Consider the following 24,027-nt stretch of genomic DNA (forward strand, 5'->3'; position numbering starts at 1 on the left):
ATGTGACATTTTCAATAGGTTTGGTACTTATTTGGAATGTTTAAAAATGTTGAGATCAATTTGAAATGACACTGAATGGTTGGGAAACTTTAGGTACTTAGTCAAAATAAAAATAAAAGTGCTCTTCAAAAAATCAAAGCAAAATTACCTTTTTAAATAGATGAATTGTGCTTATGCAAACTGAATGCTAGTTATATATGTTCCTATATTTCTAACAGCAGTCCTCCATGGAAGCACCGCCTGATGCAAGGAGGAAATCTGATACATTTTCTTTTTTCTAAGCTGATTAAACCCAGGAGGCAAGGAGGAAATCTAATACATTTCCTTGCTTGCTAAGCTGATTAAACCCAGGACCACTAACCGATCCCATGTGGTTGCAATAAATCAGGGATACACAACTGAGAGAAAGGAAAATACCTTTACTAACCAATTATTTGTTCGGAATTCGATCCCTAATTACTCATGAAAAACAACTCAGCTAATAACTTCACTATTGTCCTCTAATGGTTGAAGCACAGAGCCATATCATATACAAAATGCATTTTGTTAAACAGAACGAGATTCAAAGTTAACAAATAAACGTAATTACTCTAAAGTTTGAGGAGACAACGCTTAAAGATGGAAAATTGTGCTCATATATCCAGTCCATGAAGAGAGAAATTGTCGCACGATATATTTATACTAAGAGATGAGAAAAATAAACTGGTTTTAAACTCATCATTCACGATATTCAAACTTAAGATTTATGACCTATAAGCAAAAGAAGAATATCATTATATAATACTGGCATGGTACATGCATTGTTGTATCTTCTACTTCATGTATACATTTATCTAGGATTCATCTGTCACATTTATCTAGCATTCAGTGTACACTTAAGGGCGGCAGAACTTTTGGTTTCTTGATCAATTTTCAAATTTTATTTAGAAATATATGTAAGGCTCTCTCATTAAGAATGCTCTTTTCCACACAAATTCAAGGCATTCTTAGATGAATACAGAGTTATTCTTCAAGTATTTATACTTGAATTATACGTACTAATTATTCTAGTTGCCTTATGTCCTGCGCCATCATGAGATCAAATTTGATACACAAATTCGGTGTTCCCAACACTACCATCCACAAATGATTTGATTTCTTCCGTATTGTTTGAGGACTTCTTGAGGAAACTTTGGAACCAGTACGTTGAGGATTTTGAGGATCTTTGTAGACTTTCGTAATCTACATAAATGATACCAAATCGAACAGTGTATCCATCACTCCATTCAAAATTATCTAGCACTGACCATGCAAAGTATCCCTTCACATTAGTACCATTTCTGCACACACGCAGAAACGTATAAAATGCATTGATGCAAAAATCAAGTTTAAATAACCATACTCAATTTTTTAACAAAAACTTACTTGATTGCTGCTTGAACGTAACATAGGTGGCGATTATAGTAGGCAATTCTATTGGTATCATTAAGGGCTTCGGGTAGCGGTAATGTAGGATCATTGAACTCATCAACCCCTACAATGTAATGCACTATCATATGTATTTAGTTTTCTTTATTAAGCGATATAAAATTATTTTTAAATTTAGACTTTACAACACTTAGTGTATTTTAAACCATTACATTATATATAAAAAGGGTGAAGTGCTGATTTAGTATTTAAACTATCATCTCAGTGAAAATTAGGTCATTGAATTATTTTTTTGGCAAAATAAGTCCCCAAATTCATCAAAAATTGCTAATTTCACCCCTAATATTATATTCAAAGCTATTTTATCCAATTTTTCGTTACCTTAAATCACTTGACACACGTTAGAGTGTAATACTGTCATTTTTTCGCCTATAAGCCCTTAATATTCATATAGGTTGTGAATCTAACACTTAATTTACTCTCCAAAGTTAACTTTATACACTATTTCTTTAAGAAAATTACTAATCTACCCTCCAATGTGTATCACATGCAAGTAACGTGACTTAAATTGATGGAAAATTGATAGATTTTTATAATTTAAGGACTGATTATCTAGGAAAAAAAAATAGTTAAGGGACCTAATTTTCACTCAGGTGATAATCCAGGGGATAAATTTGCAGTTCACCTATAAAATATGAAATATTAATGATGCAAATAATTTAGGCTTCAAAATATTCATTACCATTCTCTGTAATGTAAATCAATGGGTCATTATACTTTTCTTTCGTGTGGAGTAAAAGGTCTTGAATTCCTTTTGGATAAACATATAACCAGTCAGAAGCAGCCTGCACCTCATTAAAAGATGATTGAAATGTTAATTGAGGGGTTAGGTTTGTATGTGGATAACAATAAAAAAAAAAAAATCTTAGATGCTCTGGAATGCTCTGGAGTACTCTATACTCCATGCGTTTTGATCCTTAGATCTTAATTTTTATATAATGATTAATGGTTAAAACACCTGAAATATCAAATACTCTGGAACACCCAAAAAAAATTCTTTTTATTTATTTTAAACAAATGGTATTATCTACACTAAAGGGATGGGATGAGCTTAGCCTCACAATGAGCTAGCAATAATGTAATTCTAATTCGCCTTTCGCGAGAACCGAACCTAAAACCTCTCACTTACAAGTGAAGAAGAATATTATTAGACCATAGCACTAAGTGGTAACACCTAATAAAGTATTGGATCACATTATATTACACATCCATATATTAATAGCTCCGACTAAGAATTTGATATGTACCTGTGGACCGATGGGGACTCCATCAAGCTCAGCTGCCACAATATGTATGAATATAATCAATATTTTATAACCTAATTATTCTACATACATCATTAATGGCTCCAAATAAGTTTGTAATTCGTACTTACTTGTAACATTAACGCGAGGATCTGTTACATAGCTTGGATTATCAGAACAATTGTAAGATGCATCGCTTGCATATCTAGCAGAATAGTAATTTAGTCCAATAAAATCATATGAGCCACTTAGCAACTCGGATTGTTCTTTCGTAAAACTTGGTAATCGCTCTCCAACAATAGCTCGCATGGTTTGAGGATAGTCACCGTGTGTTAGTGGGTCCATGAACCTGAAGAAATATGAAAATTCCAAGCTCAAGATAATACTAGCTAGCTAGTCAATATTTCAATTTATAAGCTAAAAGCATTAAATTTTGTTGATCAATTAATTACAGATATACTTGCCATCCAAACATAAAGTCTAAAGCTCGAAGTGCAGCATCTCTATCCCACTGTGTCTCTGAAGCTGGCTCAAACCAGTATGACACCACTGTTATTCCTATTGTTCCATTTTGACATGCCTGCATAAGAAAACTCAAGAATTCGTTTATTTACAGCAAGACAAAAGAATAATCTTTGTTTATTTCATTAGACTAACTATTCCCTGCAATGTTAATTATAATTAAAACTAGTGACTGATATAAAATTCTCAACTAGAACCCCAAAGATTTTGAAAAAGAAATTAGTTAACTAAACCTGGTATTTATCCTTGTACAACTTTACAGCGGTCGCATGAGCAAGGAGTTGGTTATGTGTCACAGTGTATGGTTCAGTACTTGAATCTCCACCGGTGCAGTTTGGGTTATACCAAGCAGAGCATCGTCCTGGTGCATGGATTCCGATTGCATAACCATGATTACTCACGGTACGTGGTTCATTCAACGTGATCCAATGTTTTACTCGATCTCCAAACTGATCAAAACAAAGGTCTGCAAAGTCTTGAAAATCATTGCTGTAGTACGCATTTCCAAACATGTTTGTTATCAATCAATATATAATCGTATTTCTTTACTTACAGGATCAACAATGTGCAAAGGTAAATTTATTCACTTACACAATTCGAGCACTTAAAAACCCACCATATTCGTCTACTAAAGCTTGGGGAACGTCCCAATGAAAGAGCGTCACAAATGGCTTTATACCTATATGTAGTATAATCAGTAGAAGCAACTTAAAAGTTTGATATAAGTGCATGCATGTAGATCTTATCGTATATTACAGTAATGGGATGATATATGAGATAAAATAAGCAGCTGTATCAACCATTGCTTAGGAGTTCATTAGTGAGATTGTTGTAGTACTCGATGCCTTCCTTGTTAATGCCCCCACTTAGCGTTCCACCTAGTAATTGGAAAAAAATTTAAAGTGAATACTTATCTATAAAGAGAAATTAAACTGAGAAAAATATGTTAAACAATAAAGTGATGATTTGTCCCAATCCAATATATGTATCCGGATCATCAACGTTACTTGGTAACAATCTTGACCATGAGATTGAGAACCTATAAGCATCCATCGACATGTTCTTCATAATTTTCACATCGTCCTATAATGACACAAAAGATACAAATAATTATAAGAAAGAATCTAAAAGCTATCACCTTCAATGTCTTCTGTTGTTGTAAGGTTAAAAAAATTAGTCAGTATGTGATTTTGTAACCTGATAAAGGTGATACTGATCAATAGCAACATCTCCATTGCTGTGATCACTGATTTTTTCTGCAATTGTCCATATATAGAGAATACATATCGCAAAAACCATATCATGCAAACTATTATATACAGTAAAACCTTTATAAAGTTATAAAGTTGAGACCAAACCATTTTTATAACTTTAGGGAGGTTATTACTTAATAGAGGTGTAGTTAAAAAATTATTATATTAACCTATTTATCCTTAATGAATATTAAAAAGTACTTAATGAATGTTACATTCCAAAATGTTTCCAACTTCTCAAGAAACCGTAAACATGTTTGGGAAGTTAGAAGCATTTTGCCCTCAACCAAGAAGTTGTTAATGTTGACGAAGTATTACGTACCTGCAAGTTAAAAAACGTGACATCAACTCTAAAAACTAAAGCATTGTCCCAAGCAACTATAGAGAAATATTTTAGTTCATCTTAAACTTTTAATTGTGACATGACATACTCATTGACAATTACTACTACATGGAGGCATGTTTCCTTAAGATGGAAACAAGAAAAATTAAACAATATTATTACAATGTAGAGTTGATTCCTATACATAACTAGTCCCAAGTTGGGACCAAAATTTTAATGACTTTACGAAGGTTATTCCTTTGTAGAGTATTACTTATATAGATTTTATCTAATAGAGATGAGACTCACATGTGTTGATGGACTCCATCTATATTAGAGAGATAGTACATATATGATATGAAAAAAATATAGTAAATGTGGCATTATTCATTTCCCAATATGCCTCGTCTATAATATTATCCAAGTGAAATATCGGTGCAATGTATACCAAAAGGTCGTATTATAGAATGGAGGATTCCGTTGGCATGAATAGCAAACATTTTCTCTGTGAACTGGGATGGAGAGGGATTCGAATTTGTATATATTCCACATTTGAAAAAAAAAAAAAAAAAAATCTACCGTATAAGGGATGGCTAACTTCATGAGTTATTGGCTTGTTTAGAATTAAAAGACGTGAATCTAATGACCGTGCTGCCATGAGAAAAGGCCATGAAAGGATTTGGAAATAAACAAATATCAGGGGAAAAGAATGACACCTGCAGAGATACAGAGGCAGAAAAAATTTATTTAAAAAAAAAACAAATTGAATAGGATTCTCTTCCCCTTCTTTTTTCTCTCCTCTTTCCTCCCCTTCTATTTGAATGGTCTCGGTTAAACCACGTCAACATTTTATATAATTTTTTTATAGAAAGAGAAAAACAAAATAGAGAATGCGAGATCCCACATCGACCAGGAGAGAGGAGGTGATGTGCTTTATATATACATGTCCATGGACAGATCCATATAGGAACCTGGGAGGTCCCGGGACTCTTCGGGAGTCCGAAGAAACACTTGTGATTGACCTTTGGGACCCTCCAATAATTTGGGCAGGTGCAACGGAGAGGCTAGTTGTCTCCATGGATGTGCATGCAGCAGTGCTTATAAAGAAGAAGAAGAGATTTCTAATTTTTGTTTTAATCCTCCAAATCGTTGCAATCTCCCAACTTTAAACTCAAGTTACCCCATCCCCTAGCACCATTTGTCGTTCCACCACCTCTAGCGGCCTAATTTTATTTCTTCCAAATTCATTTAAGTTTTTTAATCCTAAACTCTAGCCTCAACTCCCAATTGTAATATATGTTTTACATTAACAAATTTCATCTTTGTAAAGTCATTTCAGCTTTCTCCTGGCCACAGTCAAGCAGACTCACTAGCTTAGAGTCTTGAACTCGGGACCTCCATGTTTTTTGTATTTTAAGAGCCGAAATCCGTGCCCTTACCACTTGGCCACTTGATGTGGTTGATTAATTTTGATTATTCAATGAACCAAATTCAATAAAAAATAGTGCTATGGAACTAAACTAGTCTAATATTTTTTTTTTTTTGAACTTTTATCTTGGGACTCCCCGATCTTAAAATCCTGAATCCGCCACTATACATGTCCACCTTCTTATAGTAGAACGCATTTTGAGTGGAAACCCAAGAACAAAACCTTGAGGGCGTGGCTCAAAGCAGACAATATCTTACTATGTGGACTGGGATGTGACAATTTGGTATCAGAGCCACTCCACTGTCAAAAGTGTGCCGACGAGAGCGTCGGGCCTTAAAAGGGGGTGGATTGTGAGATCCCACATCGTTCAGGGGGAGAGGAGGTGATGTACCTTATATGTACATGCTTACCTCCCTACAGTAGGATCCGTATTGGGTGAAAACCCAAGAACAAAACCGTGAAGGTTTGGCTCAAAGCAAACAATATCTTACTATACAGACTGAGATGTGATAGAGAATGTGAGCCATTAGCTTAATTTCAATAATTTAACTAACTGTTTATTTTGATTAGACAACCTGGATATTGGTGGGTGAAGTTATCCCACACGCTCGGTCCTCTACCACTTTCATTCCAAGCACCTTCTACCTGAAATGTATATACATATATAGGTAAAATGTCTTGATCATCTATTCTAAAATTGAGGAAGGATTACAGTCAAATTTTTGCCCCTTGATTTTGCTTTATTTACACACTGCTGCCACCAAATCTGTGTTGGGCTGGGGTAATTACTAAAAGTTAGGAGGGTAATATTGTCCGAAGGTTTGGGTGCCCTATGCCTGATTTGGGCCTATTTTGGGTTTGCTGGTTTTGGGCCAGGTGTGGGCTTCAGAAGTGGATTGTCCAATGTGTTGGGCTGGGTTACGCATAAGGAGTCGAAATGACTCTTTTGCCCGCTTCAATCCAGATCCAACGGACAGGATCTGGAGGCGCTTTTGTCATTTAGGATGTGGTTGCTGTTGATGTTGTAAGGAAGACAATTTTAATTGTGATGGACACAAGTGGTACAACACATATTTTAATAGAAGTGATGAAAAATTTTATTTTTTTAAGTGGTTAACTTTTTAATATGCGTATTTCACTATTTATACGATAAAAATAAAACGTGATGTACCAACAACCGTGTAGCGATGACTTTGAAAAATCTCTGATCATCAGAGGCGTGGTTCACAGAGGGGTTGATGGGTTGCAGGTAGAGAGAGGGTCGACGGCAGGGGTTCCAGGTGGACAGAGTGGGGTTTGGGTGCGGGATAACAGGGAGAGAAGGTGAGAGGGTGTTTGAACCCTTCAATCCCTGCTTTGCAATCTCCGTTGTTCACCCCGCCTTCTCATCTAGAATGGTATTTCCACCAACCAATGAAGTGCCCGGAGTTTGAACATGAAATGCCCAAGAGGCCGCCCAGTGCAAGGTAACTTTTCTCTTTCTACTTTTCTGGGTGAAATGTCAATGTGGGTTCGACCTAATTACTGCAATTGATAAATTATTGGTTTTGGTTGATGGTTTACCTTGCGCTGGGTTTTAATGAGTTTTTCTTATGGGTTTTGCTTGCATTTGGTTTTGGTTGATGGCAGGTATATTTGATCTCCGTTGCACACCTCTGCCTTCTCGTCGCCGTCGCACACCTTACCAGAACTTGAATCAATGGTAATGTATAAATTGTATGGATTTCGCGCCTATTTTAATCTTCGTTAACGAAATTAGCCTTTAAGTTGAATAATTCATACTCTTTTGATATTGGAAATTAGGCTCTGATTTCTCAGTCCTATCCTTCTTTGCTGTATAAGATGAGTTTGGGTTATATTACTCAGAAACGGGAATTTATTTATTTATCTTCAGTAAGAGAGTGAAAATCCTTAGCCTTTAGATTTTCAAGTATTTTGCCGGCAATAATAATTTGTTTTTGCAGCTTTATATGTGTGTCTGTCTCCAAATATAAGGATCTCTTAATTTGCTTATGTAGCTTTTGTAATATGAGGTTCTCTTAATTTGCTTTTGCATATATTCTTTGCTTCCTCTGCTAGCTCTATGTGTGATTCTATCTCCAAATAATTATTCCATATCATTGAATACACATGGAAAATTAAAAGGGTTTTAGTTTTTGGATTGGTTTAAATTTTTTTATTGTTATTGGTTGTATTGCTATCAAATATTTGATGGCAAGTTTGAAATGAAGAATTTGGTTGATTGGGGCAGAGAGAATCATACAGCTGCAGACTCTAATTTACTGGCTTCGAAATGAAGAAGTTATTTCTCGGTTCACTTCCGCAGCGTAAACCAACTTCTCAGCTCAGTTCTCAGATATGAGGTTTCTCAGCTACCTCTTTTCTGTAACGAAACTTTTGAATAGTACTCGCTGGGACATCCAATTAATCAGGTCAGTTTTTGTTTAATTGGGATTCTTAAATTTGATATTAGGGATTTTAATTTGATTGGGTTTTGGATTGCATTGTACACTGTTTCGGGTATCTTTAGCAAAATAGGATGTTTTTTTGGGGATTCTAGAAGTTTAGCTGAACGCTAATTTTAAATTTCTAACCCCTGTGGTGCCTCTCTCTATTTGAGTTTGAGTTGGGGATGGTGGACAATGAGCAATTCGAAGATTTATCGCAGTGCAACTTGTCATTTCCACGGACCACCATAATACTGGCTTACGTTTTTCTTCTTTTTTCTTTGCCTATAGTAATATTATTGTTTATTTCCAAGGGTCCTGAGTTTGTCATTCAGAAGAGATGCTTCATTCAAAAATAGAAATTTCCCAAATTCTTTGTTAATAGTTGTATCCCTTGCACAAGCATTTAATTTTCTTGGATGTATACTTTTGAGCTTTAAGTTTTCATGTATGCAGCATTACTAGACCAAAAAAAGCAGAGTGTCGTGGAGTAAATGACTGTTTCTGTTCTTTTTTTTTTTTTTTTTTTTTTTTTTTTAAATTTTATTTATGTTGAATTGACAAGTAGTTTAAAAAAAAAATCTAATTAAAATGGCTTGAAAATTTTGAGTTTTAACGATAAGGACAAAATAAAAGGTAAAGTGAATAGTATCAAGATTTACTTTTTAGTGTAAAAATATGATTTTTCGTTAAAGTAAACAGTACCAGGAGCTTTTTGTTAAAGTTTTTTTTACCGGGTTTAGTTTATGTGTTTGGTTTGAGAGTAAATTCAGAGAGCTAAAAGGCAGTAAAGTTTGGATTTGGATCCTCTCCTGAGCTAATGGAGAGGATCCTCATGACCAATTATTGTGGCCGTTGGATTTTTATCCAACGGCTACAAACAGGGGGGTCTCTTTAAAGTTATAATAATTGTAGCCGTTGGATAAAAATCCAACGGCCCATGATAATTGGTCAAGAGGATCCTCTCCATTAGCTCAAGAGAGGATCCAAATCCGTAAAGTTTGACTATTTACGTTTAATGTTGTTTTGGGTTTGGATTAATTTTGTTTGTTTGATATTAGAAATTGAGTGAGAGGGAATTCGCACTTTTCTCCCTTTGAATAGCGTTTAACTCATTTCTCATTTTCTGTTTGGTTTCCGAGAAAATCGAGGGAAAAAAGGATAGAAGATTAATGAATTCACTGGATTGAGTGCTTTAAGTCTATTTATGATTGAAGTTATTCCCTTTGCTTTCATTTCTGTTTTTGTTCTTTTGGGTTTCGAGCACGTTGAGGCGAAGATCATTGATCATACTTTCTTTCCTTATCAATTATTTTGATTTTGGAAGTCTACTTTGTTTTTCAGCTTTAGTGCTTGGGAGAAGCGAAAATGTGATTTCATGTATGGTGGTTGTATTTGTCTATCATTTGAAAGGAATTCAAACAGAGAGAGAAAGGAGAAGGTAGGTTTGTTGTCAGTGAGATTGAAGGATGGTCTGATGTAACCTTGCAGGTGAACTATATGCTCACACACCCTCATCTAATGGAACCTGTAACTGATATCTGTATTGTGACTCCGTTCGTACCGTCTTTGTAGTGCATCTTTTTGTGTAAATTATTCATGCATGTTGTGGACAAAGGTTTCAAAACCCGCAGCGAAGCGCAGACAATTTTTCTAGTTAAAACTAAATTAAACCCACGTATAATTACATGAGACAGAAATTAAAACAAATTAGAGGGTAAGTAGTTAAGCCGTAGAAGGAACTAATAACCTGATAAGCTGCTGAAGATGTGCCAAATATGAACCCTGGTACAAGAGAATCGAAGCTGCTTCTTTTAAGAGAGTCACAGACAATGGGTGGATCTGTGTTAGCAGCTTTGCTATTTGTCAGTGCAAAGTCAGTGAGTAGCACAACAAATAAGAACAAAGAGCCCAATTTCATAGCCATAAGTAACTGGAAGGTATTTGGTGATGTAGGGTAGGTTTGCCGCTTCCCTGCATATTGCATGGGGTTTATATAGAGGGGACGTTCGTGCTACACTTGAAAAACTGGATTTATAAATAAACCTATAAAATATGAAGAAAAAAAAACATAGTCAAATCACAACAAAATCCTTTAAATCGGGTTTATGGGTTTATAAATAAACCTATAAAATATGAAGAAAAAACAAAGTGTTTTGAAAAAAGGATTGGAATAAAGGATGAGCATAAAAAAAAGGTTATTAGGCATTGAATTCTCAGCCTATGTCAGACTAAATTACCATAAAAGATTTTTTATTTATCACAAAGTCTTGACTTAAGAATTTGTCTATACATAACAATAAATGCCAATAAGACAAAAATATGCAATGTCACAATAAAAATTCAAATATAAAATACAATATTTTTCTAAAATTGTCCGAGATAATAATTTCTTCTTTAGAATAGTTGTCATGTCTTTAAGCTTGCCAGTACTTAATAACTCATTAAAATGAACACTATGTTTATGAAGTCAAAATGTTTCTAACTGCTGGATCATGTTTACAGCTTCTTGGAGTGAAACTTTCGATATTTCTCAATATCTACATCTTTGACACACTCCACTATTAATGCAGGAGTTTGTATCGATAGATTTTCATTAAGAATAATTAAGTGAAATAAGTTAAGTAAAAACACAATAACTACACAGCTAATCAATTTAATTGGATTCCAACATTACCATACAAAAATTTAGTACCAAAAAGCTATGCAAAATTCAAATAGAATTATATTAGTTTTTTAATGCTTCAATCCGCCAAACGTTGCTTGCTTTACATTTTATTTCTCTTCTATTAAATAAGAAAGGGAAGGACTCGGATCCCTTCCTTCTAATCCACATAATCAGGGAATTCGTGTCGTTGAAATTTGATCCAACAGTTGAAATTATTATAACTTTTAAAGTGGGTCCCTGTGTGTAGCGTTGGATCAATTTTCAACGGCACGAATTTCCTGATTTGGTGGATTAGGAGGAAGGGATCCAGAGAGGATCCCTTTCCATAAGAAAGCATCCAAACCCCAATAGCGACAGCTACACTCGCATCCCATTCCCACCCCTCCATCATTACCCTAAGCCACATACGCCCTAAATAAAAATAGAGAATATAATTCCACCTCCATGACTTCTTTGGTGAGGAATTTCTTTGCCAATAAATTAAAGGAAAAAAAGAAGATGAAACAGAAAAAAGGAAAAGGAGTGCTGGTTCTGATTCCTTATGCATTTTCCTCCTTTTCATGAGGTTGTTTACGCTGGACCCGGAGAAAATTACTTTATTTATGCTGGACGGACCGGATGCTTTGATACACGTTTTACACGACGTGATATATACTGATCCTGCTTAGGGCTTTTGAAAAATTTCATTGATGGCAAGCACATCCGTTGCTCTTTCCTGACGGGAACTTATGGCCTTGGGTGAAAAACTTACTTGTTCAATTGTCTAGTAGCTAGCCATACAAGCCAACTTGAAACCAGCGTGAGATTCTAATTAATCAACGTTTTCAGGCCAGTACAAGTAAAGTACGATAACTATAATCCGTCTCTTCAGTATTTTTTGAGGTTCCACCAAAACTAAAAAACAATAGAGGGAGTAATTAAACTCTTTACAACCACATGGAAGATCCCTTAATTCCTTGACGTGAAATTTACACTAACAACAAAGTTAACTTTTGAATTGGAGTGCCGTCACCATGCGCAAGGTATACTTTGTTGGAATTAAACTCTAAAGTCCAACTCTAATTGGTATGTATAACTTTATCCGAGATAAATTAGGGTTAGTGTTGTATTTGGCAGCTATTTCTTGTGCCACAAGTAATAGTGATATCCGGTTTTATAATTACTAACACTATGTTTGGGTGAAGAAATTTAAGATTACTAAGGAATTTAAAAATGACGGAAATTGAAATGACGAGATTTTATTTTCTAGAATTTGTAAATTTTCTTGTTTGGTTAACCTAAAAGAACAAAGGAATTGAATACAGAATTTGTTATTTTTAAACTCTCAATCATAGAAATTGAGAAATGACGCCTATTTACATGGAATTTGAACTTGGGATTTGGAGGTCCCAAATTCTAAGTTTTTTTTCTATGCGGAAATTCTAAATTTCTATACTTATGAATCCAAACAAGAGAATTGGTGCCTGTTAATTTATAAATTCTGACTTTTACCAAAATTCCATGTTTATTTCCCTCATCCAAACATAGTGTAAGGCAATAAGGGATTCTTGTAAAAGAAATAATCCTATGGACTTTAGTTTTCTAGTTAGAGGCTCATTAGGGTTTCTTGAATCCTAGAAGCATTGATCACTATATAAGGTAGAGGTCTCATGCATAGTTTTTTCACAATCATAAACCCTAGAACTCCCATCATGACTAATTAAAGAGCAGGAGTGCAGAAGAGCCTTCACCTACCCTAGTCCTTGTGTTCGTGTTTTCTCTGCTAAGGTCAATATGTCTTCTTCTTAAGTAATTATGGTGTTTTGATAAGCATGAAACATATTAGAGCTTACATACTTCACACGACTCTTATGTCTGTGAACCATTCGTTGATTGTTCACATACACCCTTCTGCAGCGTTACATTCCTCCCTTGAGGAAATTAGCTGAACTGCTATTTGTGAGTGACTCTAAAATAAAATTAGCCAAGAGGCATCCACAGCAAACTCAATACCGACTAGATCGCATAGCCTAGACGGAAATCAAGGTTGGAGCTCGGGTTGCAACCACTCCACTGATCACTCACCTGGATGATGATGAACCACCAGATCAGCTTCTCAAATTCCTCCATTATAATTTATCGACCTATCTACCGACTTCCATTAGAAGGCAAAGAAGCCCTTCTAATGGAGCAAAAGATCCCTTGCACTGCGTATCATATATCCTCATCAAAAAGAAATAATATGGCTTTTTAATTTCCACATCAACCAGCAATACATTTTAAGGGAAGGTGCAATTTTTATATTTCACCGTTGCGGACAGTAGCTACGTTCCTACAACAATGGGCGATGCATATTCTCATCCCTACCTAGCAAGAGGCTTTTTGGGAGCTCACTGGCTTCGGGTTCCATGGGAACTCCGAAGTTAAGCGAGAAGGGGGCTAGAGCAATCCTATGATGGGTGACCCACTAGGAAGTTGCTCGTGAGTTCCCAAAAACAAAACCGTGAGGGAATGGTAAGCCCAAAGCGGACAATATCGTGCTACGGTGGTGGAGCGGGCCGGGAAGTGATCTGTCTCGGGCCGGGATGTGGCATTGGGTACATTTTATTATTATATGTATAAATAAAAGGTAAACTAGCATTGAATAAAAAAAAATTATTTTTTATGTAGGTACATTATTTTGCATCTATCATGGGTTTGCTTTATTATGTAGGTAAATTATTTTGCATGTACTTTACATTTATTGGGTAAATTATTTTGCTTTTTTTAAGCATCTAAAATTTTAGAATTTGAACAGTAGGTGCACTAAATCAAATAACATTTTTTTGTACGTAAATTATTTTGCATGAATTTTTACGATATCAGGTATGTTTTTTTTTTTTTGTTATATATGTGTGTGTGTGTGTGAAATTTACCTACATTTATATGTAAAATATAATTTGGTTGACTAAACAAAGCACGTATTATTACACATATTAGGCATGTCTTATTGTTATTATATATTAGGCAATTAATTTTTTATTTTTTATTTTTGTAAAATCATTAAATCTTTCTTACAATCCTTATAGAATTAATTGTGTACATCAATCCTTCAAATAGGGGTATTTTAGGCATAAACTTTTTAAATGTGTAAAGTCAAAATATAATTAATGAATTTTGCTAGTGTGGAATCTAGTCAATGGGTTTTATTGGAGTAAAAAACTTATGTTGTGTTTTATGTGGAGAAAATTAAGTTTTAGGGACTAAAGTCATATTTTCAGTTTAATCTATATATTACATGAGTCTTGAAACTTAACCTTATCTAGTGATTTTTTTGTTTTAATCTACCTATTACACGAGTCTCAAAACTTAACCTTATCTAACAGTAATTAAAAGAAGTGTGGGCTATTGGGATTCGAAATTTAGCAATAATCAATATTGTGGTGAGCAATAATATTTCCTAGAGAAAAATTAGCTTCAAGGGAGTAACTCAAAGTTGCTATTAGTTTTGTTATAACTGATAAGAAATTGCTTTCATAAACAACTGGCCAGCCAAAAGCCACAAAGGCAATACAAATACAGTAGGGAGTATATAAACAACATATAAATTATAAGGTAGTTTCCAACCAAATTCACAAAGGACGAAGATACCTTTGTCATAAATTCAACAGGCCCGGATACACCACCAACATAAAGCAAAACTAAAATAAAAAACCACATGAAGAGACAACAAACTCGTAGTAAGTTGTTGCTGCAACTTATTCTTACTCGCATAATGAGTCAAACAGAAAACAGAAAACTAAAAATTGAAAAACAACTTGGACAACAACTCTGGTGGATTCGTTGTACTTTATTCATCATTTGGGATTCAAACTTGATAGACAAGCATGATGTCCTCAGCTTTATCATCCAAAGAAATTTTTATCTTTTTCGTGTTTCTTTGGCTCTTCTTCAAGAAAGTTTTGAACCAGTTCGCCGAGCGTTTTGGGTACCTTGTCAGTCCACCTTCATAGTCCACATAGTTGAGACCAAACCGACTGCGATATCCCTCTGCCCATTCAAAATTATCCAGAATTGACCATGCAAAGTATCCCTTTACTTTAGCACCCGATCTGCGCACACGCATAGAAAACAAAGAAACCAATGCATTGACATATATGGATAATTAAAGCTTAAAAAAAGTAAGAAAGCATATATGTGTATTATACATATGGCCTTATTTAATTCCTTAACAAGTACTAACTGAATTGCTGCTTGAAGATGACAAAGGTGGTCACGATAGTAGTTGACTCTTATGGTATCATTAAGTACTTGCTCAAGTGATAAGCTGCTATTGGTAAACTCATCGACGCCTGCAACATAATGAATTATCATATGCGTTGAGTGTTTTCTCCAAATAGAAATTTGCATTTAGTTTTGAGTTTAGACTTTAAAGCACCTAATTATACATATATACATCTATGAAATGTTGATAATGCAATTAAGGCTTGAAAGCATCGCGCTTACCATTTTCAGTAATATAAATGGCTGGGTCATTATAATTTCTCTTGGTATAAAGCATAAGATCGTGAATTCCTTTTGGATAAATATATAACCAATCTGAAGCAGCCTACAACACCATTTGAAGATAATTGAAATTCTTACAAGTTATGCAAAAAAAAAAAAAAAAAAGAAGATATTAATTGTCCAAATGCTAAAAATTTTAAGTTCAAATTAAATGTGTACCTGTGGATCAATGGGTTTTCCATTAAGCGCAGCTGTCATAAGAACATATAAATATATATTAGAATCTCATTATTGTAACAACTTAAATAATTGCTTGAAGCAAGTGGCCCTTTACCACAGTGGTGAAGAGAAGTGTTGCCCTTGCACTACAATGTGGGTTCAAACCAGTCGACTCCTAATTTAACATCTAATCTAATAAATCTATCGTTTGACAAAAAAATATTGCTTGAAATAAGTTTTTAATTTGTACTCACTTGTCTCATTAACATGAGGATCATTTAAGTAGCTTTCAGGGTCAGATGAATTCCTTAGTGGATTGCTTGCATATCTAGCAGAGTAGTAATTGATTCCTATAAAATCATATGACCCGTTTAGAGAATCGGATTGTTCTTTCGTGAAATCAGGTAATCGTGCACCAACATATGTTCGCATGCTCTTTGGATAATCACCGGTTGTGCTCGGGTCCATAAACCTGCAAAATGTGCAAATATTCCATGAATGAACTCATGATAGCATATATGGCTCATCTAATTATCCATAACTCACTATTTTATACTAATCCAAAAATACCTTCACTTTTTATTCTTTAAGAAAATAGGAAAAGAAAATATAAAATTTAAACAAGAGCAACATCTTATGATCCTCACCATCAGATTATATGGAACTTTTCTTATACATCGGTGGCCTTCAACTTTATATATTGTCACTTTCAATATATATTTTTATCTTTATAATTGGACATGAATATTTTCATCTTTATATTTGATATTCTTGTTGCGTACGAAAGAGCCCTTTATTCCATTTTCAAAACTCATATGATTTGCAAAACATGGTTTTATCATAACTTCTATAGAAATTTGCAAACTGATGTGGTGAATCACAATGTTAACGCTTTATTTATGCAAGGAATTAGTAATGATGATGTTTTCATTCCGATTCATTAGTGGAACTATTTCATTTTGGATCTGATTCCTTGGTTAGCAAACAATTTAATGGGAATAAGTTCTTCCCATACAAATTACATATTCTCATTCTTAATTTATCTGATTCCTTACTTTACCATAACGATAAGTAAACGAGCCCATAATGTACTGCTAACTATATATTGTATTTGTTATATATATATATATCAATAATATACTTACCATCCAAACATAAAATCCCAAAGCTCGATTTGCAGCATCTATATCATGCTTTGCCTTCGAAGCTGGCTCAAACCAGTGTGTCACAACTGCTAATCCTATTGCACCATTTTGACATGCCTACATAAGAAAATTCAAGATTTTTTTATTAAGAAGTAGACAAAAAAATATCACCTGTGTTTATCTCGATATAGCAAGTATTCCTACTTTGTTGTAACTTGATACTAGTGACCCAAATATAGTTTTTAATTAAGAACCAATTAATCAGTCTCAAAGACAATAATTAATTAAACCTGATATTTAGTCTTGTACAACTTTACAGTGGATGCATGAGCAAGGAGTTGGTGATGTGTCACCAAATATGGTTCAACAGCGGAATTTCCACCAGTGCAGTTTAATTTTTGCCAAGCAGAGCATCGTCCTGGTGCATGTGTCCCGATTGCATAACCTTGATTACTTACGGTAAATGGCTCATTCAAAGTGAGCCAGTGCTTTACTCGATCACCAAAATGCATAAAGCAAGGCTCTGCATAGTCTTTAAAGTGATCCCTATGTTTACACATTTCAAAATGCATTTGTTGGTAGTATTTACTTAAGTGAATAATCAATATTATTGAGAGGATAAAATTTGTTCACTTACACAATACGAGGACTTAAAGAAACCACCATACTCGTCCACTAAAGCTTGGGGAACATCCCAATGAAAAAGTGTCACAAATGGTGTTAGACCTATATATAGCAGGATCAGTAAATTAAAATTGTATATGTTTACTGATTAAATGATATTTTATGAGTGCGCGTGTAGATCTTATGATACATTGATGTAACGATGTTAAATACGTGATAAGATAAAAACATCACCATTGCGTAGGAGTTCATCGATTAGATTGTTGTAGTATTCGATTCCTTCCATGTTAACTCCGCCGCATAGCTTTCCATCTAATAATTAGAGCAAAACTATTAAATAAGTGAATGCCTATCTACAAGTAGAAATTAATTAAGTAGAACATGTTAAACTATAAGGTGATTGGTCCCAATCAAGTATATGGAGGTGAATCATCAACATTACTTGGTAACAATCTCGACCATGAGATAGAGAACCTATAAGAATCCATCCCCATATTCTTCATGATATCCACATCTTCCTATATAACGATACAAAAGGCATACATTATTATAAGGAAGAAGCTGAAAGTAAAGGTCTTCTCTTCAATATATCTCTCATGTTTTCTCAAGGATCCAGAATTTAGTATATACAATATTGTCGCCATCAACTTCAAAAACAAAGGATGTATGTAATAAGATTATGTGATTTTGTAACCTTGTAACGATGATACTGATCAATAGCGATGTCTCCATTGCTTCGATTAACGATTCTTTCTGCAATTAACCATATTAATTTTATTATCTACAACATAAGTCAAAATCCTTGAGAAATATGTGTGCATATAATGGTTTTTCGCTTTACTTTTGAGTGAGTGGCATTATATTCGGTGATTCCATTAAACTTCGTCATTGCATTAAAAGAAAGTTAAAAGCTTCCATTGAAAAACAAAGGAATGGTTTAGCCAAGCATCAATAACACATTTTAGCTAAGTGATATGATTAGACAGACGTGGATATTGGTGGGTGTAGTTATCCCATATGCTTGGTCCTCTCCCATGTTGATTCCAAGCACCTTCTACCTGTAATGTACACAACATATTTAAGAGTACGCATTCAGAATGAAGATGTGTAAATTATCCATGTAGGAATGCTAATAGATTTGACGTTGAAATTAAACTAAACCTAAATTATATGAAACACAGATTAAAACAAATTAAAGTGTATTTAGTAGTTAAGCCCTAGAAGGAGACTGGCCTGGTAAGATGAGGAAGCTGCGCCAAATAAAAACCCTGGTTGAAGAGAATCAAAGCTTCCCCTGCGGAGCAAACCACATTTAACTGGTCGATGATCAGTATCTGCAGCTTTGCTTTTTGTCAATGCAAAACCAATGAGTAGCACCACACACAAAAGCAAAGAACGATATTTCATTGCCATATGTTAACTGTGAGTGTTTTTGCGTGCTCTTGCTGCCATGTTGCATGGCGTTTATATAGAGGGAGTACGTACGTACTACAAGTGAGAACAATAAACAACAATTTTTTTATTTAAAAAAAAAATTGCAAACGGGCTTTAAATATACAGATTTGGATCCCATTAGGATTTAAATTTGAGGATCTTAGGGATTTTCACATCCTAACCCATTTATCGTGCAATTAAAAATTATTTTAAATTTATTTATTTAAAATTAAAGATGAATAGTACTTAATGAAAACTGACCGTATGATGTACGATGAACGGTCATGATGTGAGAATCCCTTGAATCCCCACAAAAAGGATCTAAAGAGGATCCTCATCCTAAGAGCAGTTCCACCGAAGGTGGAATAGCCCAGCACCCAGTCAAAAAACCAGGCTGGCACCCTGTCAATTCACTCTAGGCCAGCAACTTGCCTGGCACCCAGCCCAAGCTGGTCTTTAGGCCAGCCCAAAATTGACTGACCAAAGAGACGTGCTATTTGCCTGGCGCGTGCAGCTCACTCGCGAGTGGGCGCAAGTAGGGGACAAGGGTGCAGGCGGCAGGGCCCACTGTCAGCCCACTTGTGCTTCACCCGGAAGGAGGCGACGTGGCCCTCTCAATACTGTTGGATATTCAACGACCAGTTTTTGTAAATTGTTGGATTTCCAACGGTAAAAAAAATTTAACTTTGACTTTTAAAATGGACTGTCCGATCACAAATCAACAGTCCACGTTTTTTTCATCAAAAATAAAAATAAAATAAATAAAAAAAAGGCCCAACGGTCAAAATTATGACCGTTGGCCACGTGGCAGCGCCTTGGCTCTGAGGAAGGGTGAGATGCGAGGCTTCCCTGGCATGATTGGAAGCATCGACTGCATGCACTGGACTTGGAAAAACTGTCCAAGTGCGTGGCAAGGAGCTTATGGTGACAGAAAATGAGTCAAAAGTATCATTTTGGAAGCGGTGGCTTCATTTGATACATGAATTTGGCATGTTTTTTTTTGGTGTTCCAGGAGCTTAGAATGACCTAAATGTCCTTGCTCAATCTCTAATGTTCGACGATCTGCTACAAGGAAAACCGCCAAGATGCACATATTGGGTTAATGGCACTAAATACGACGGAGCATACTACCTTGCAGGCAGACAGCATTTACCCAAGGTGGTCTACGTTTGACAAAATAGTGCCACATCCATAGACTAAAAAAGAAAAACACTTCGCAAAATATCAAGATGGGTGTAGGAAGGATGTGGAGCGTTGTTTTGGTATCCTGCAAGCTCGTTGGGTGATTGTTAGGTATGCTGCTAGAATGTTTGATGTCGAGGCTCTTTGGTCCATCATGATGATGTGTATTATTCTCCACAACATGATTGTGGAAGATGAGTATGATTATGAAGTCGTCGATGAATATGAGTCGGATCCGATGAACAACTCAAGAACACATATCTACTATGCTCATGATTGGACCGAAGATCTCGTGCAACACAAATCGTTGGAACGGGATGGACGTTACAATGAATTGATCATTCAACGGTACACTGATGTGCAAGAGCCATACTAGCACGTAACCCGCCAGAATAACTTGATTGAGCACCAGTGGGGATTGCAAGAAGGTGATGATAATTAAAATAAGCTTGTGGTTGAAGAATAAAGTGTATTTGATGAGTTTATGTAATTTTATTTTAGTATGTTTTTTTTTAAGTTTATTTGACGAGTTTATGTAATTTTATTTTAGTGTGTTTTTTTAAAGTTTATTTGATGAGTATGTAATTTTATTTTAGTGTGTTTTTTTTTTTAAGTTTATTTGAAATTTTATCCTAAATTGGTTAAAAATCTATCCGAAAATAAAACTATTTTTTTTATTTATTCTTTTAAAAAATATAAAATATTTTAAATGAGTTGGGTGTCAGCGCATTTTGTAGGGGTGGAGATTGTTTGTGCCAGCTCATTTTTTTAGGGATGGAGATGCCTTGGCCTATTACTGTTTACTATGGCCTATTATTGTTTACTTGAATGGATAAATATGCTGAATACTGATGTAAAATTTTTAAGGGTGGAACTGCTCTAAATATACCGCTTCATTGAACGTCCTACTACTTGTGATATACATTTAAAGATCGAGTAAATTTTCTGTAACCAAAACATACATAAAGCAATGGGTAATATTTAATCTGAAAACATTGGTAAACTAAAAATATTATTAAATTTAAGCATACTGTTCGGATAACTCAATACTACCATCTACCCACACTCACACGCTCTTTCACTGGTATTTCCTTGCACGGGTTCTTTCACGGGTATTTACCCACCCATTCACATTCACGGGTATCCACTCACACGTTCTTTCACGGGTATCTACCCACAAATTCAGATTCACGCTTTCACAGGTAACTCAATACTATCATCTACCCATACTCACACGTCCCTTCGCGGGTATTTCCCCACCCCAAGCCACACCCAACCCCAAGAAATCAGTCATTCATTGAACAACAATGTTATTTGGACATACAAAACTAACCTCATTACTTGAAAACTCTATAAGGGAAGTGAGTTCTATCTTTTATATAGGTTGGACCATCTATGTTAGAAATTGTGTTTAAATAGCATTACTTTCCATTATTATTTTTTTTACTACAAACGATATCACTACTTTAGTTTACACTGAAGAAAAGAGGAAATGTTTAAACCCCATAACCCAGTGACTTGAACATAAATGCTTTAATGATTATTAGGACAATCCACCATTTACCTCTTCATTAAATGTTAGATGTGAATGGGAGTGACCAAGTTTTTTTTATCCTTATTTGACTGCTTGGACAAAAATTTAACAGAGTAATTTAAATAAAGATAATTTACAAATGTCTCTTGCTAGGGGGAATTCTGGTTGTCATTTGATCATATTTCTACTAGGATTTGCTTAGCTAGCTAGACAGTACGTATATATTACTAACCCTTGTTTCAAGGCAGTAATATAATATCGTCGACTGTATGCACCAGTCTATGCCGTTGATTAGTAATTAAGGGTTTTCTCTCTCCTAACTTGTAAAAAGGATTTGCCATATATGCACACATAACTATGAACTATATCTTCTTCATTTCCTCTGCTTCTTCATATAGCTGGTGTTTTGGTGGAGGTTCTCCAATTGGGTTTTCCGATCACGAGCTCGAGTCTCAGGTTTTGCTACTAAATTCTGCACTCTATCTGTTTGTTGAAATGCCGCAGTGAAAATTTCATTTCTTCGATAAGGTTTCTTGTATGCAAGTTTATCTATTAAGCCCGATAGCCATTTTCTGCGAGATTGTTGAAGGAATACAAAGGCCGATAACCATTCCTTTCTGTTGCGTGATTAGTTCTTGGTTGTTTGAGATTTGTGCACTCGAAAAAGGTCGATTGCCAATAGTGTGTCGAATGCAATTCGTTTCCTCCATAAGGCCGATAGCCAGAGTAAAGTTCTTGAAAAGTTTTGTTTGTTGGTATTGTGTGCAACTCCATTAAGGTCGATTACCGGAGTGCAGTTCTTGTTCCCTTTCTTCATTGAAGGTCGATTGCCGAAGAAGGTTGTGTTTCTTGATTTCTGTGATTGTAAAGCTTGTTGTTTGATCATTCTCAATTGTGAACGAAGAAGGATTTGGTCAGAGTAATCAAAATGTCTAAAAATCCAGTGGAATTTGTGAAAATTGAAGGTCTTCTAGGCATGTTGATTGTGAAATATTGGAAACCTTATCGCAAAGAAAACTGGGAAGTTGATTAACGAGTATGAAGTTGAACCGTTCTTGAGTATGGATTTAAGTTCTGAATACCTATCAATTTAGTGAGCAAGTAGCATCTGTGCAAGTAATATGGTTGAGTATGGATACCTGTTAGTTTAAGTATGGATTTACAGTAGCGATGGTGCTAAATACATGCCATATGTTAAGATTAGCAAGAAGTAGTACGAAATTGTTAAGAACCTACATCAGTCTGGCAAAAGCATTTAGTCCAGGACTCTCAACCGAATATTAGGTAACATCGATAGCTTTGATGTACAACCATATGAAGTCTTTATGGAAGAAGAACAGAAGAAATTGCATCAGCATTGGTTGCAATTAGCAATTAAAGATATCCCGGCAGCTTATGCAAACGGGATTGAAATGCATTTACAGAGACGACAAATGACAAACTCTTTGGAGGAGGACATGAGGAGCAAAAGCAAGCTTAATTGCTGCAATTTTCAGTGTTTGTCATTTGTCGATATTTCACTGCTGAAGCTAGAGTGACAAAGGAAATTTCCACGACTTACAAAGAATGGGTTAAAACTGAAGATCAAACTGTTACAATCTTCAACTTGGGAACCCCAATTGAGATTGCAGGGGGATGTTGAAGATAGTGCCACATCAGATGCCATCTCAACAATTATGTTATGCCACCTCAGATATATTATTAGTTAGTTAGTAATTGTCAGCTAGCTTAAGGACTAAGAGTCTATATAAGAAGACTGTAAGGCTACTGTATTGATTAATTCTGAACAAAGACAATGATAATCTTTTCCTCTCTCTCTTTCTCTATCCCGTTAATTTCTTCAATCATAAGGTTTTGTGATATCTGTGTTTCTTGCCTTCATCAATGACAAAACCATTGATATGTTAACATATACTACTTGAAGTATTATTAAACTCAATAGAGAAAATTACTAAAAATTTTGCAAACCCTAAAACTCAAGGAAGAGGTAGGATAGAATAGAAACAAATATTTTACAGAGAATAATAGTGTCACAAACCTTATTGTTCTTTATTCAATACATTTGGGATTTGG

At 35.0% G+C, this 24,027-nt stretch overlaps 1 protein-coding gene and 1 pseudogene across 5 annotated transcripts; both read right to left on the reverse strand.

The window, feature by feature from the left end:
* Positions 1-926: 926 nt before the first annotated feature.
* LOC103954605 (beta-glucosidase 12-like) lies at positions 927-11,021 on the reverse strand. 5 transcript variants are annotated; one of them, XM_048570138.1, is made up of 13 exons: positions 10,435-11,021; positions 6,813-6,882; positions 4,431-4,808; positions 4,241-4,316; positions 4,034-4,111; positions 3,825-3,912; positions 3,467-3,722; positions 3,176-3,291; positions 2,843-3,060; positions 2,715-2,746; positions 2,150-2,252; positions 1,405-1,513; positions 927-1,319 (listed from the first exon to the last, which is right to left on the reverse strand). In XM_048570138.1, exons 3-13 carry the CDS (start codon positions 4,530-4,532, stop codon positions 1,079-1,081), a joined length of 1,419 nt encoding a protein of 472 aa, XP_048426095.1. In that variant the 5' UTR covers positions 4,533-4,808; positions 6,813-6,882; positions 10,435-11,021; the 3' UTR covers positions 927-1,078. The 5 variants fall into 5 exon arrangements, with proteins under 5 accessions (XP_048426095.1, XP_009364717.3, XP_048426096.1 ...); XM_009366442.3 differs by having other exon boundaries at positions 4,431-4,489; positions 10,435-11,020; XM_048570139.1 differs by lacking the exon at positions 6,813-6,882.
* Positions 11,022-14,899: 3,878 nt separating this feature from the next.
* On the reverse strand, positions 14,900-19,295 carry LOC103954615 (annotated as a pseudogene).
* Positions 19,296-24,027: the final 4,732 nt, after the last annotated feature.

This window comes from the organism of the source record quoted next, unplaced genomic scaffold (genome assembly GCF_019419815.1).
Source record: "Pyrus x bretschneideri cultivar Hongxiangsu unplaced genomic scaffold, Pyrus_bretschneideri_v1 Contig51, whole genome shotgun sequence".
NCBI lineage: Eukaryota > Viridiplantae > Streptophyta > Magnoliopsida > Rosales > Rosaceae > Pyrus > Pyrus x bretschneideri.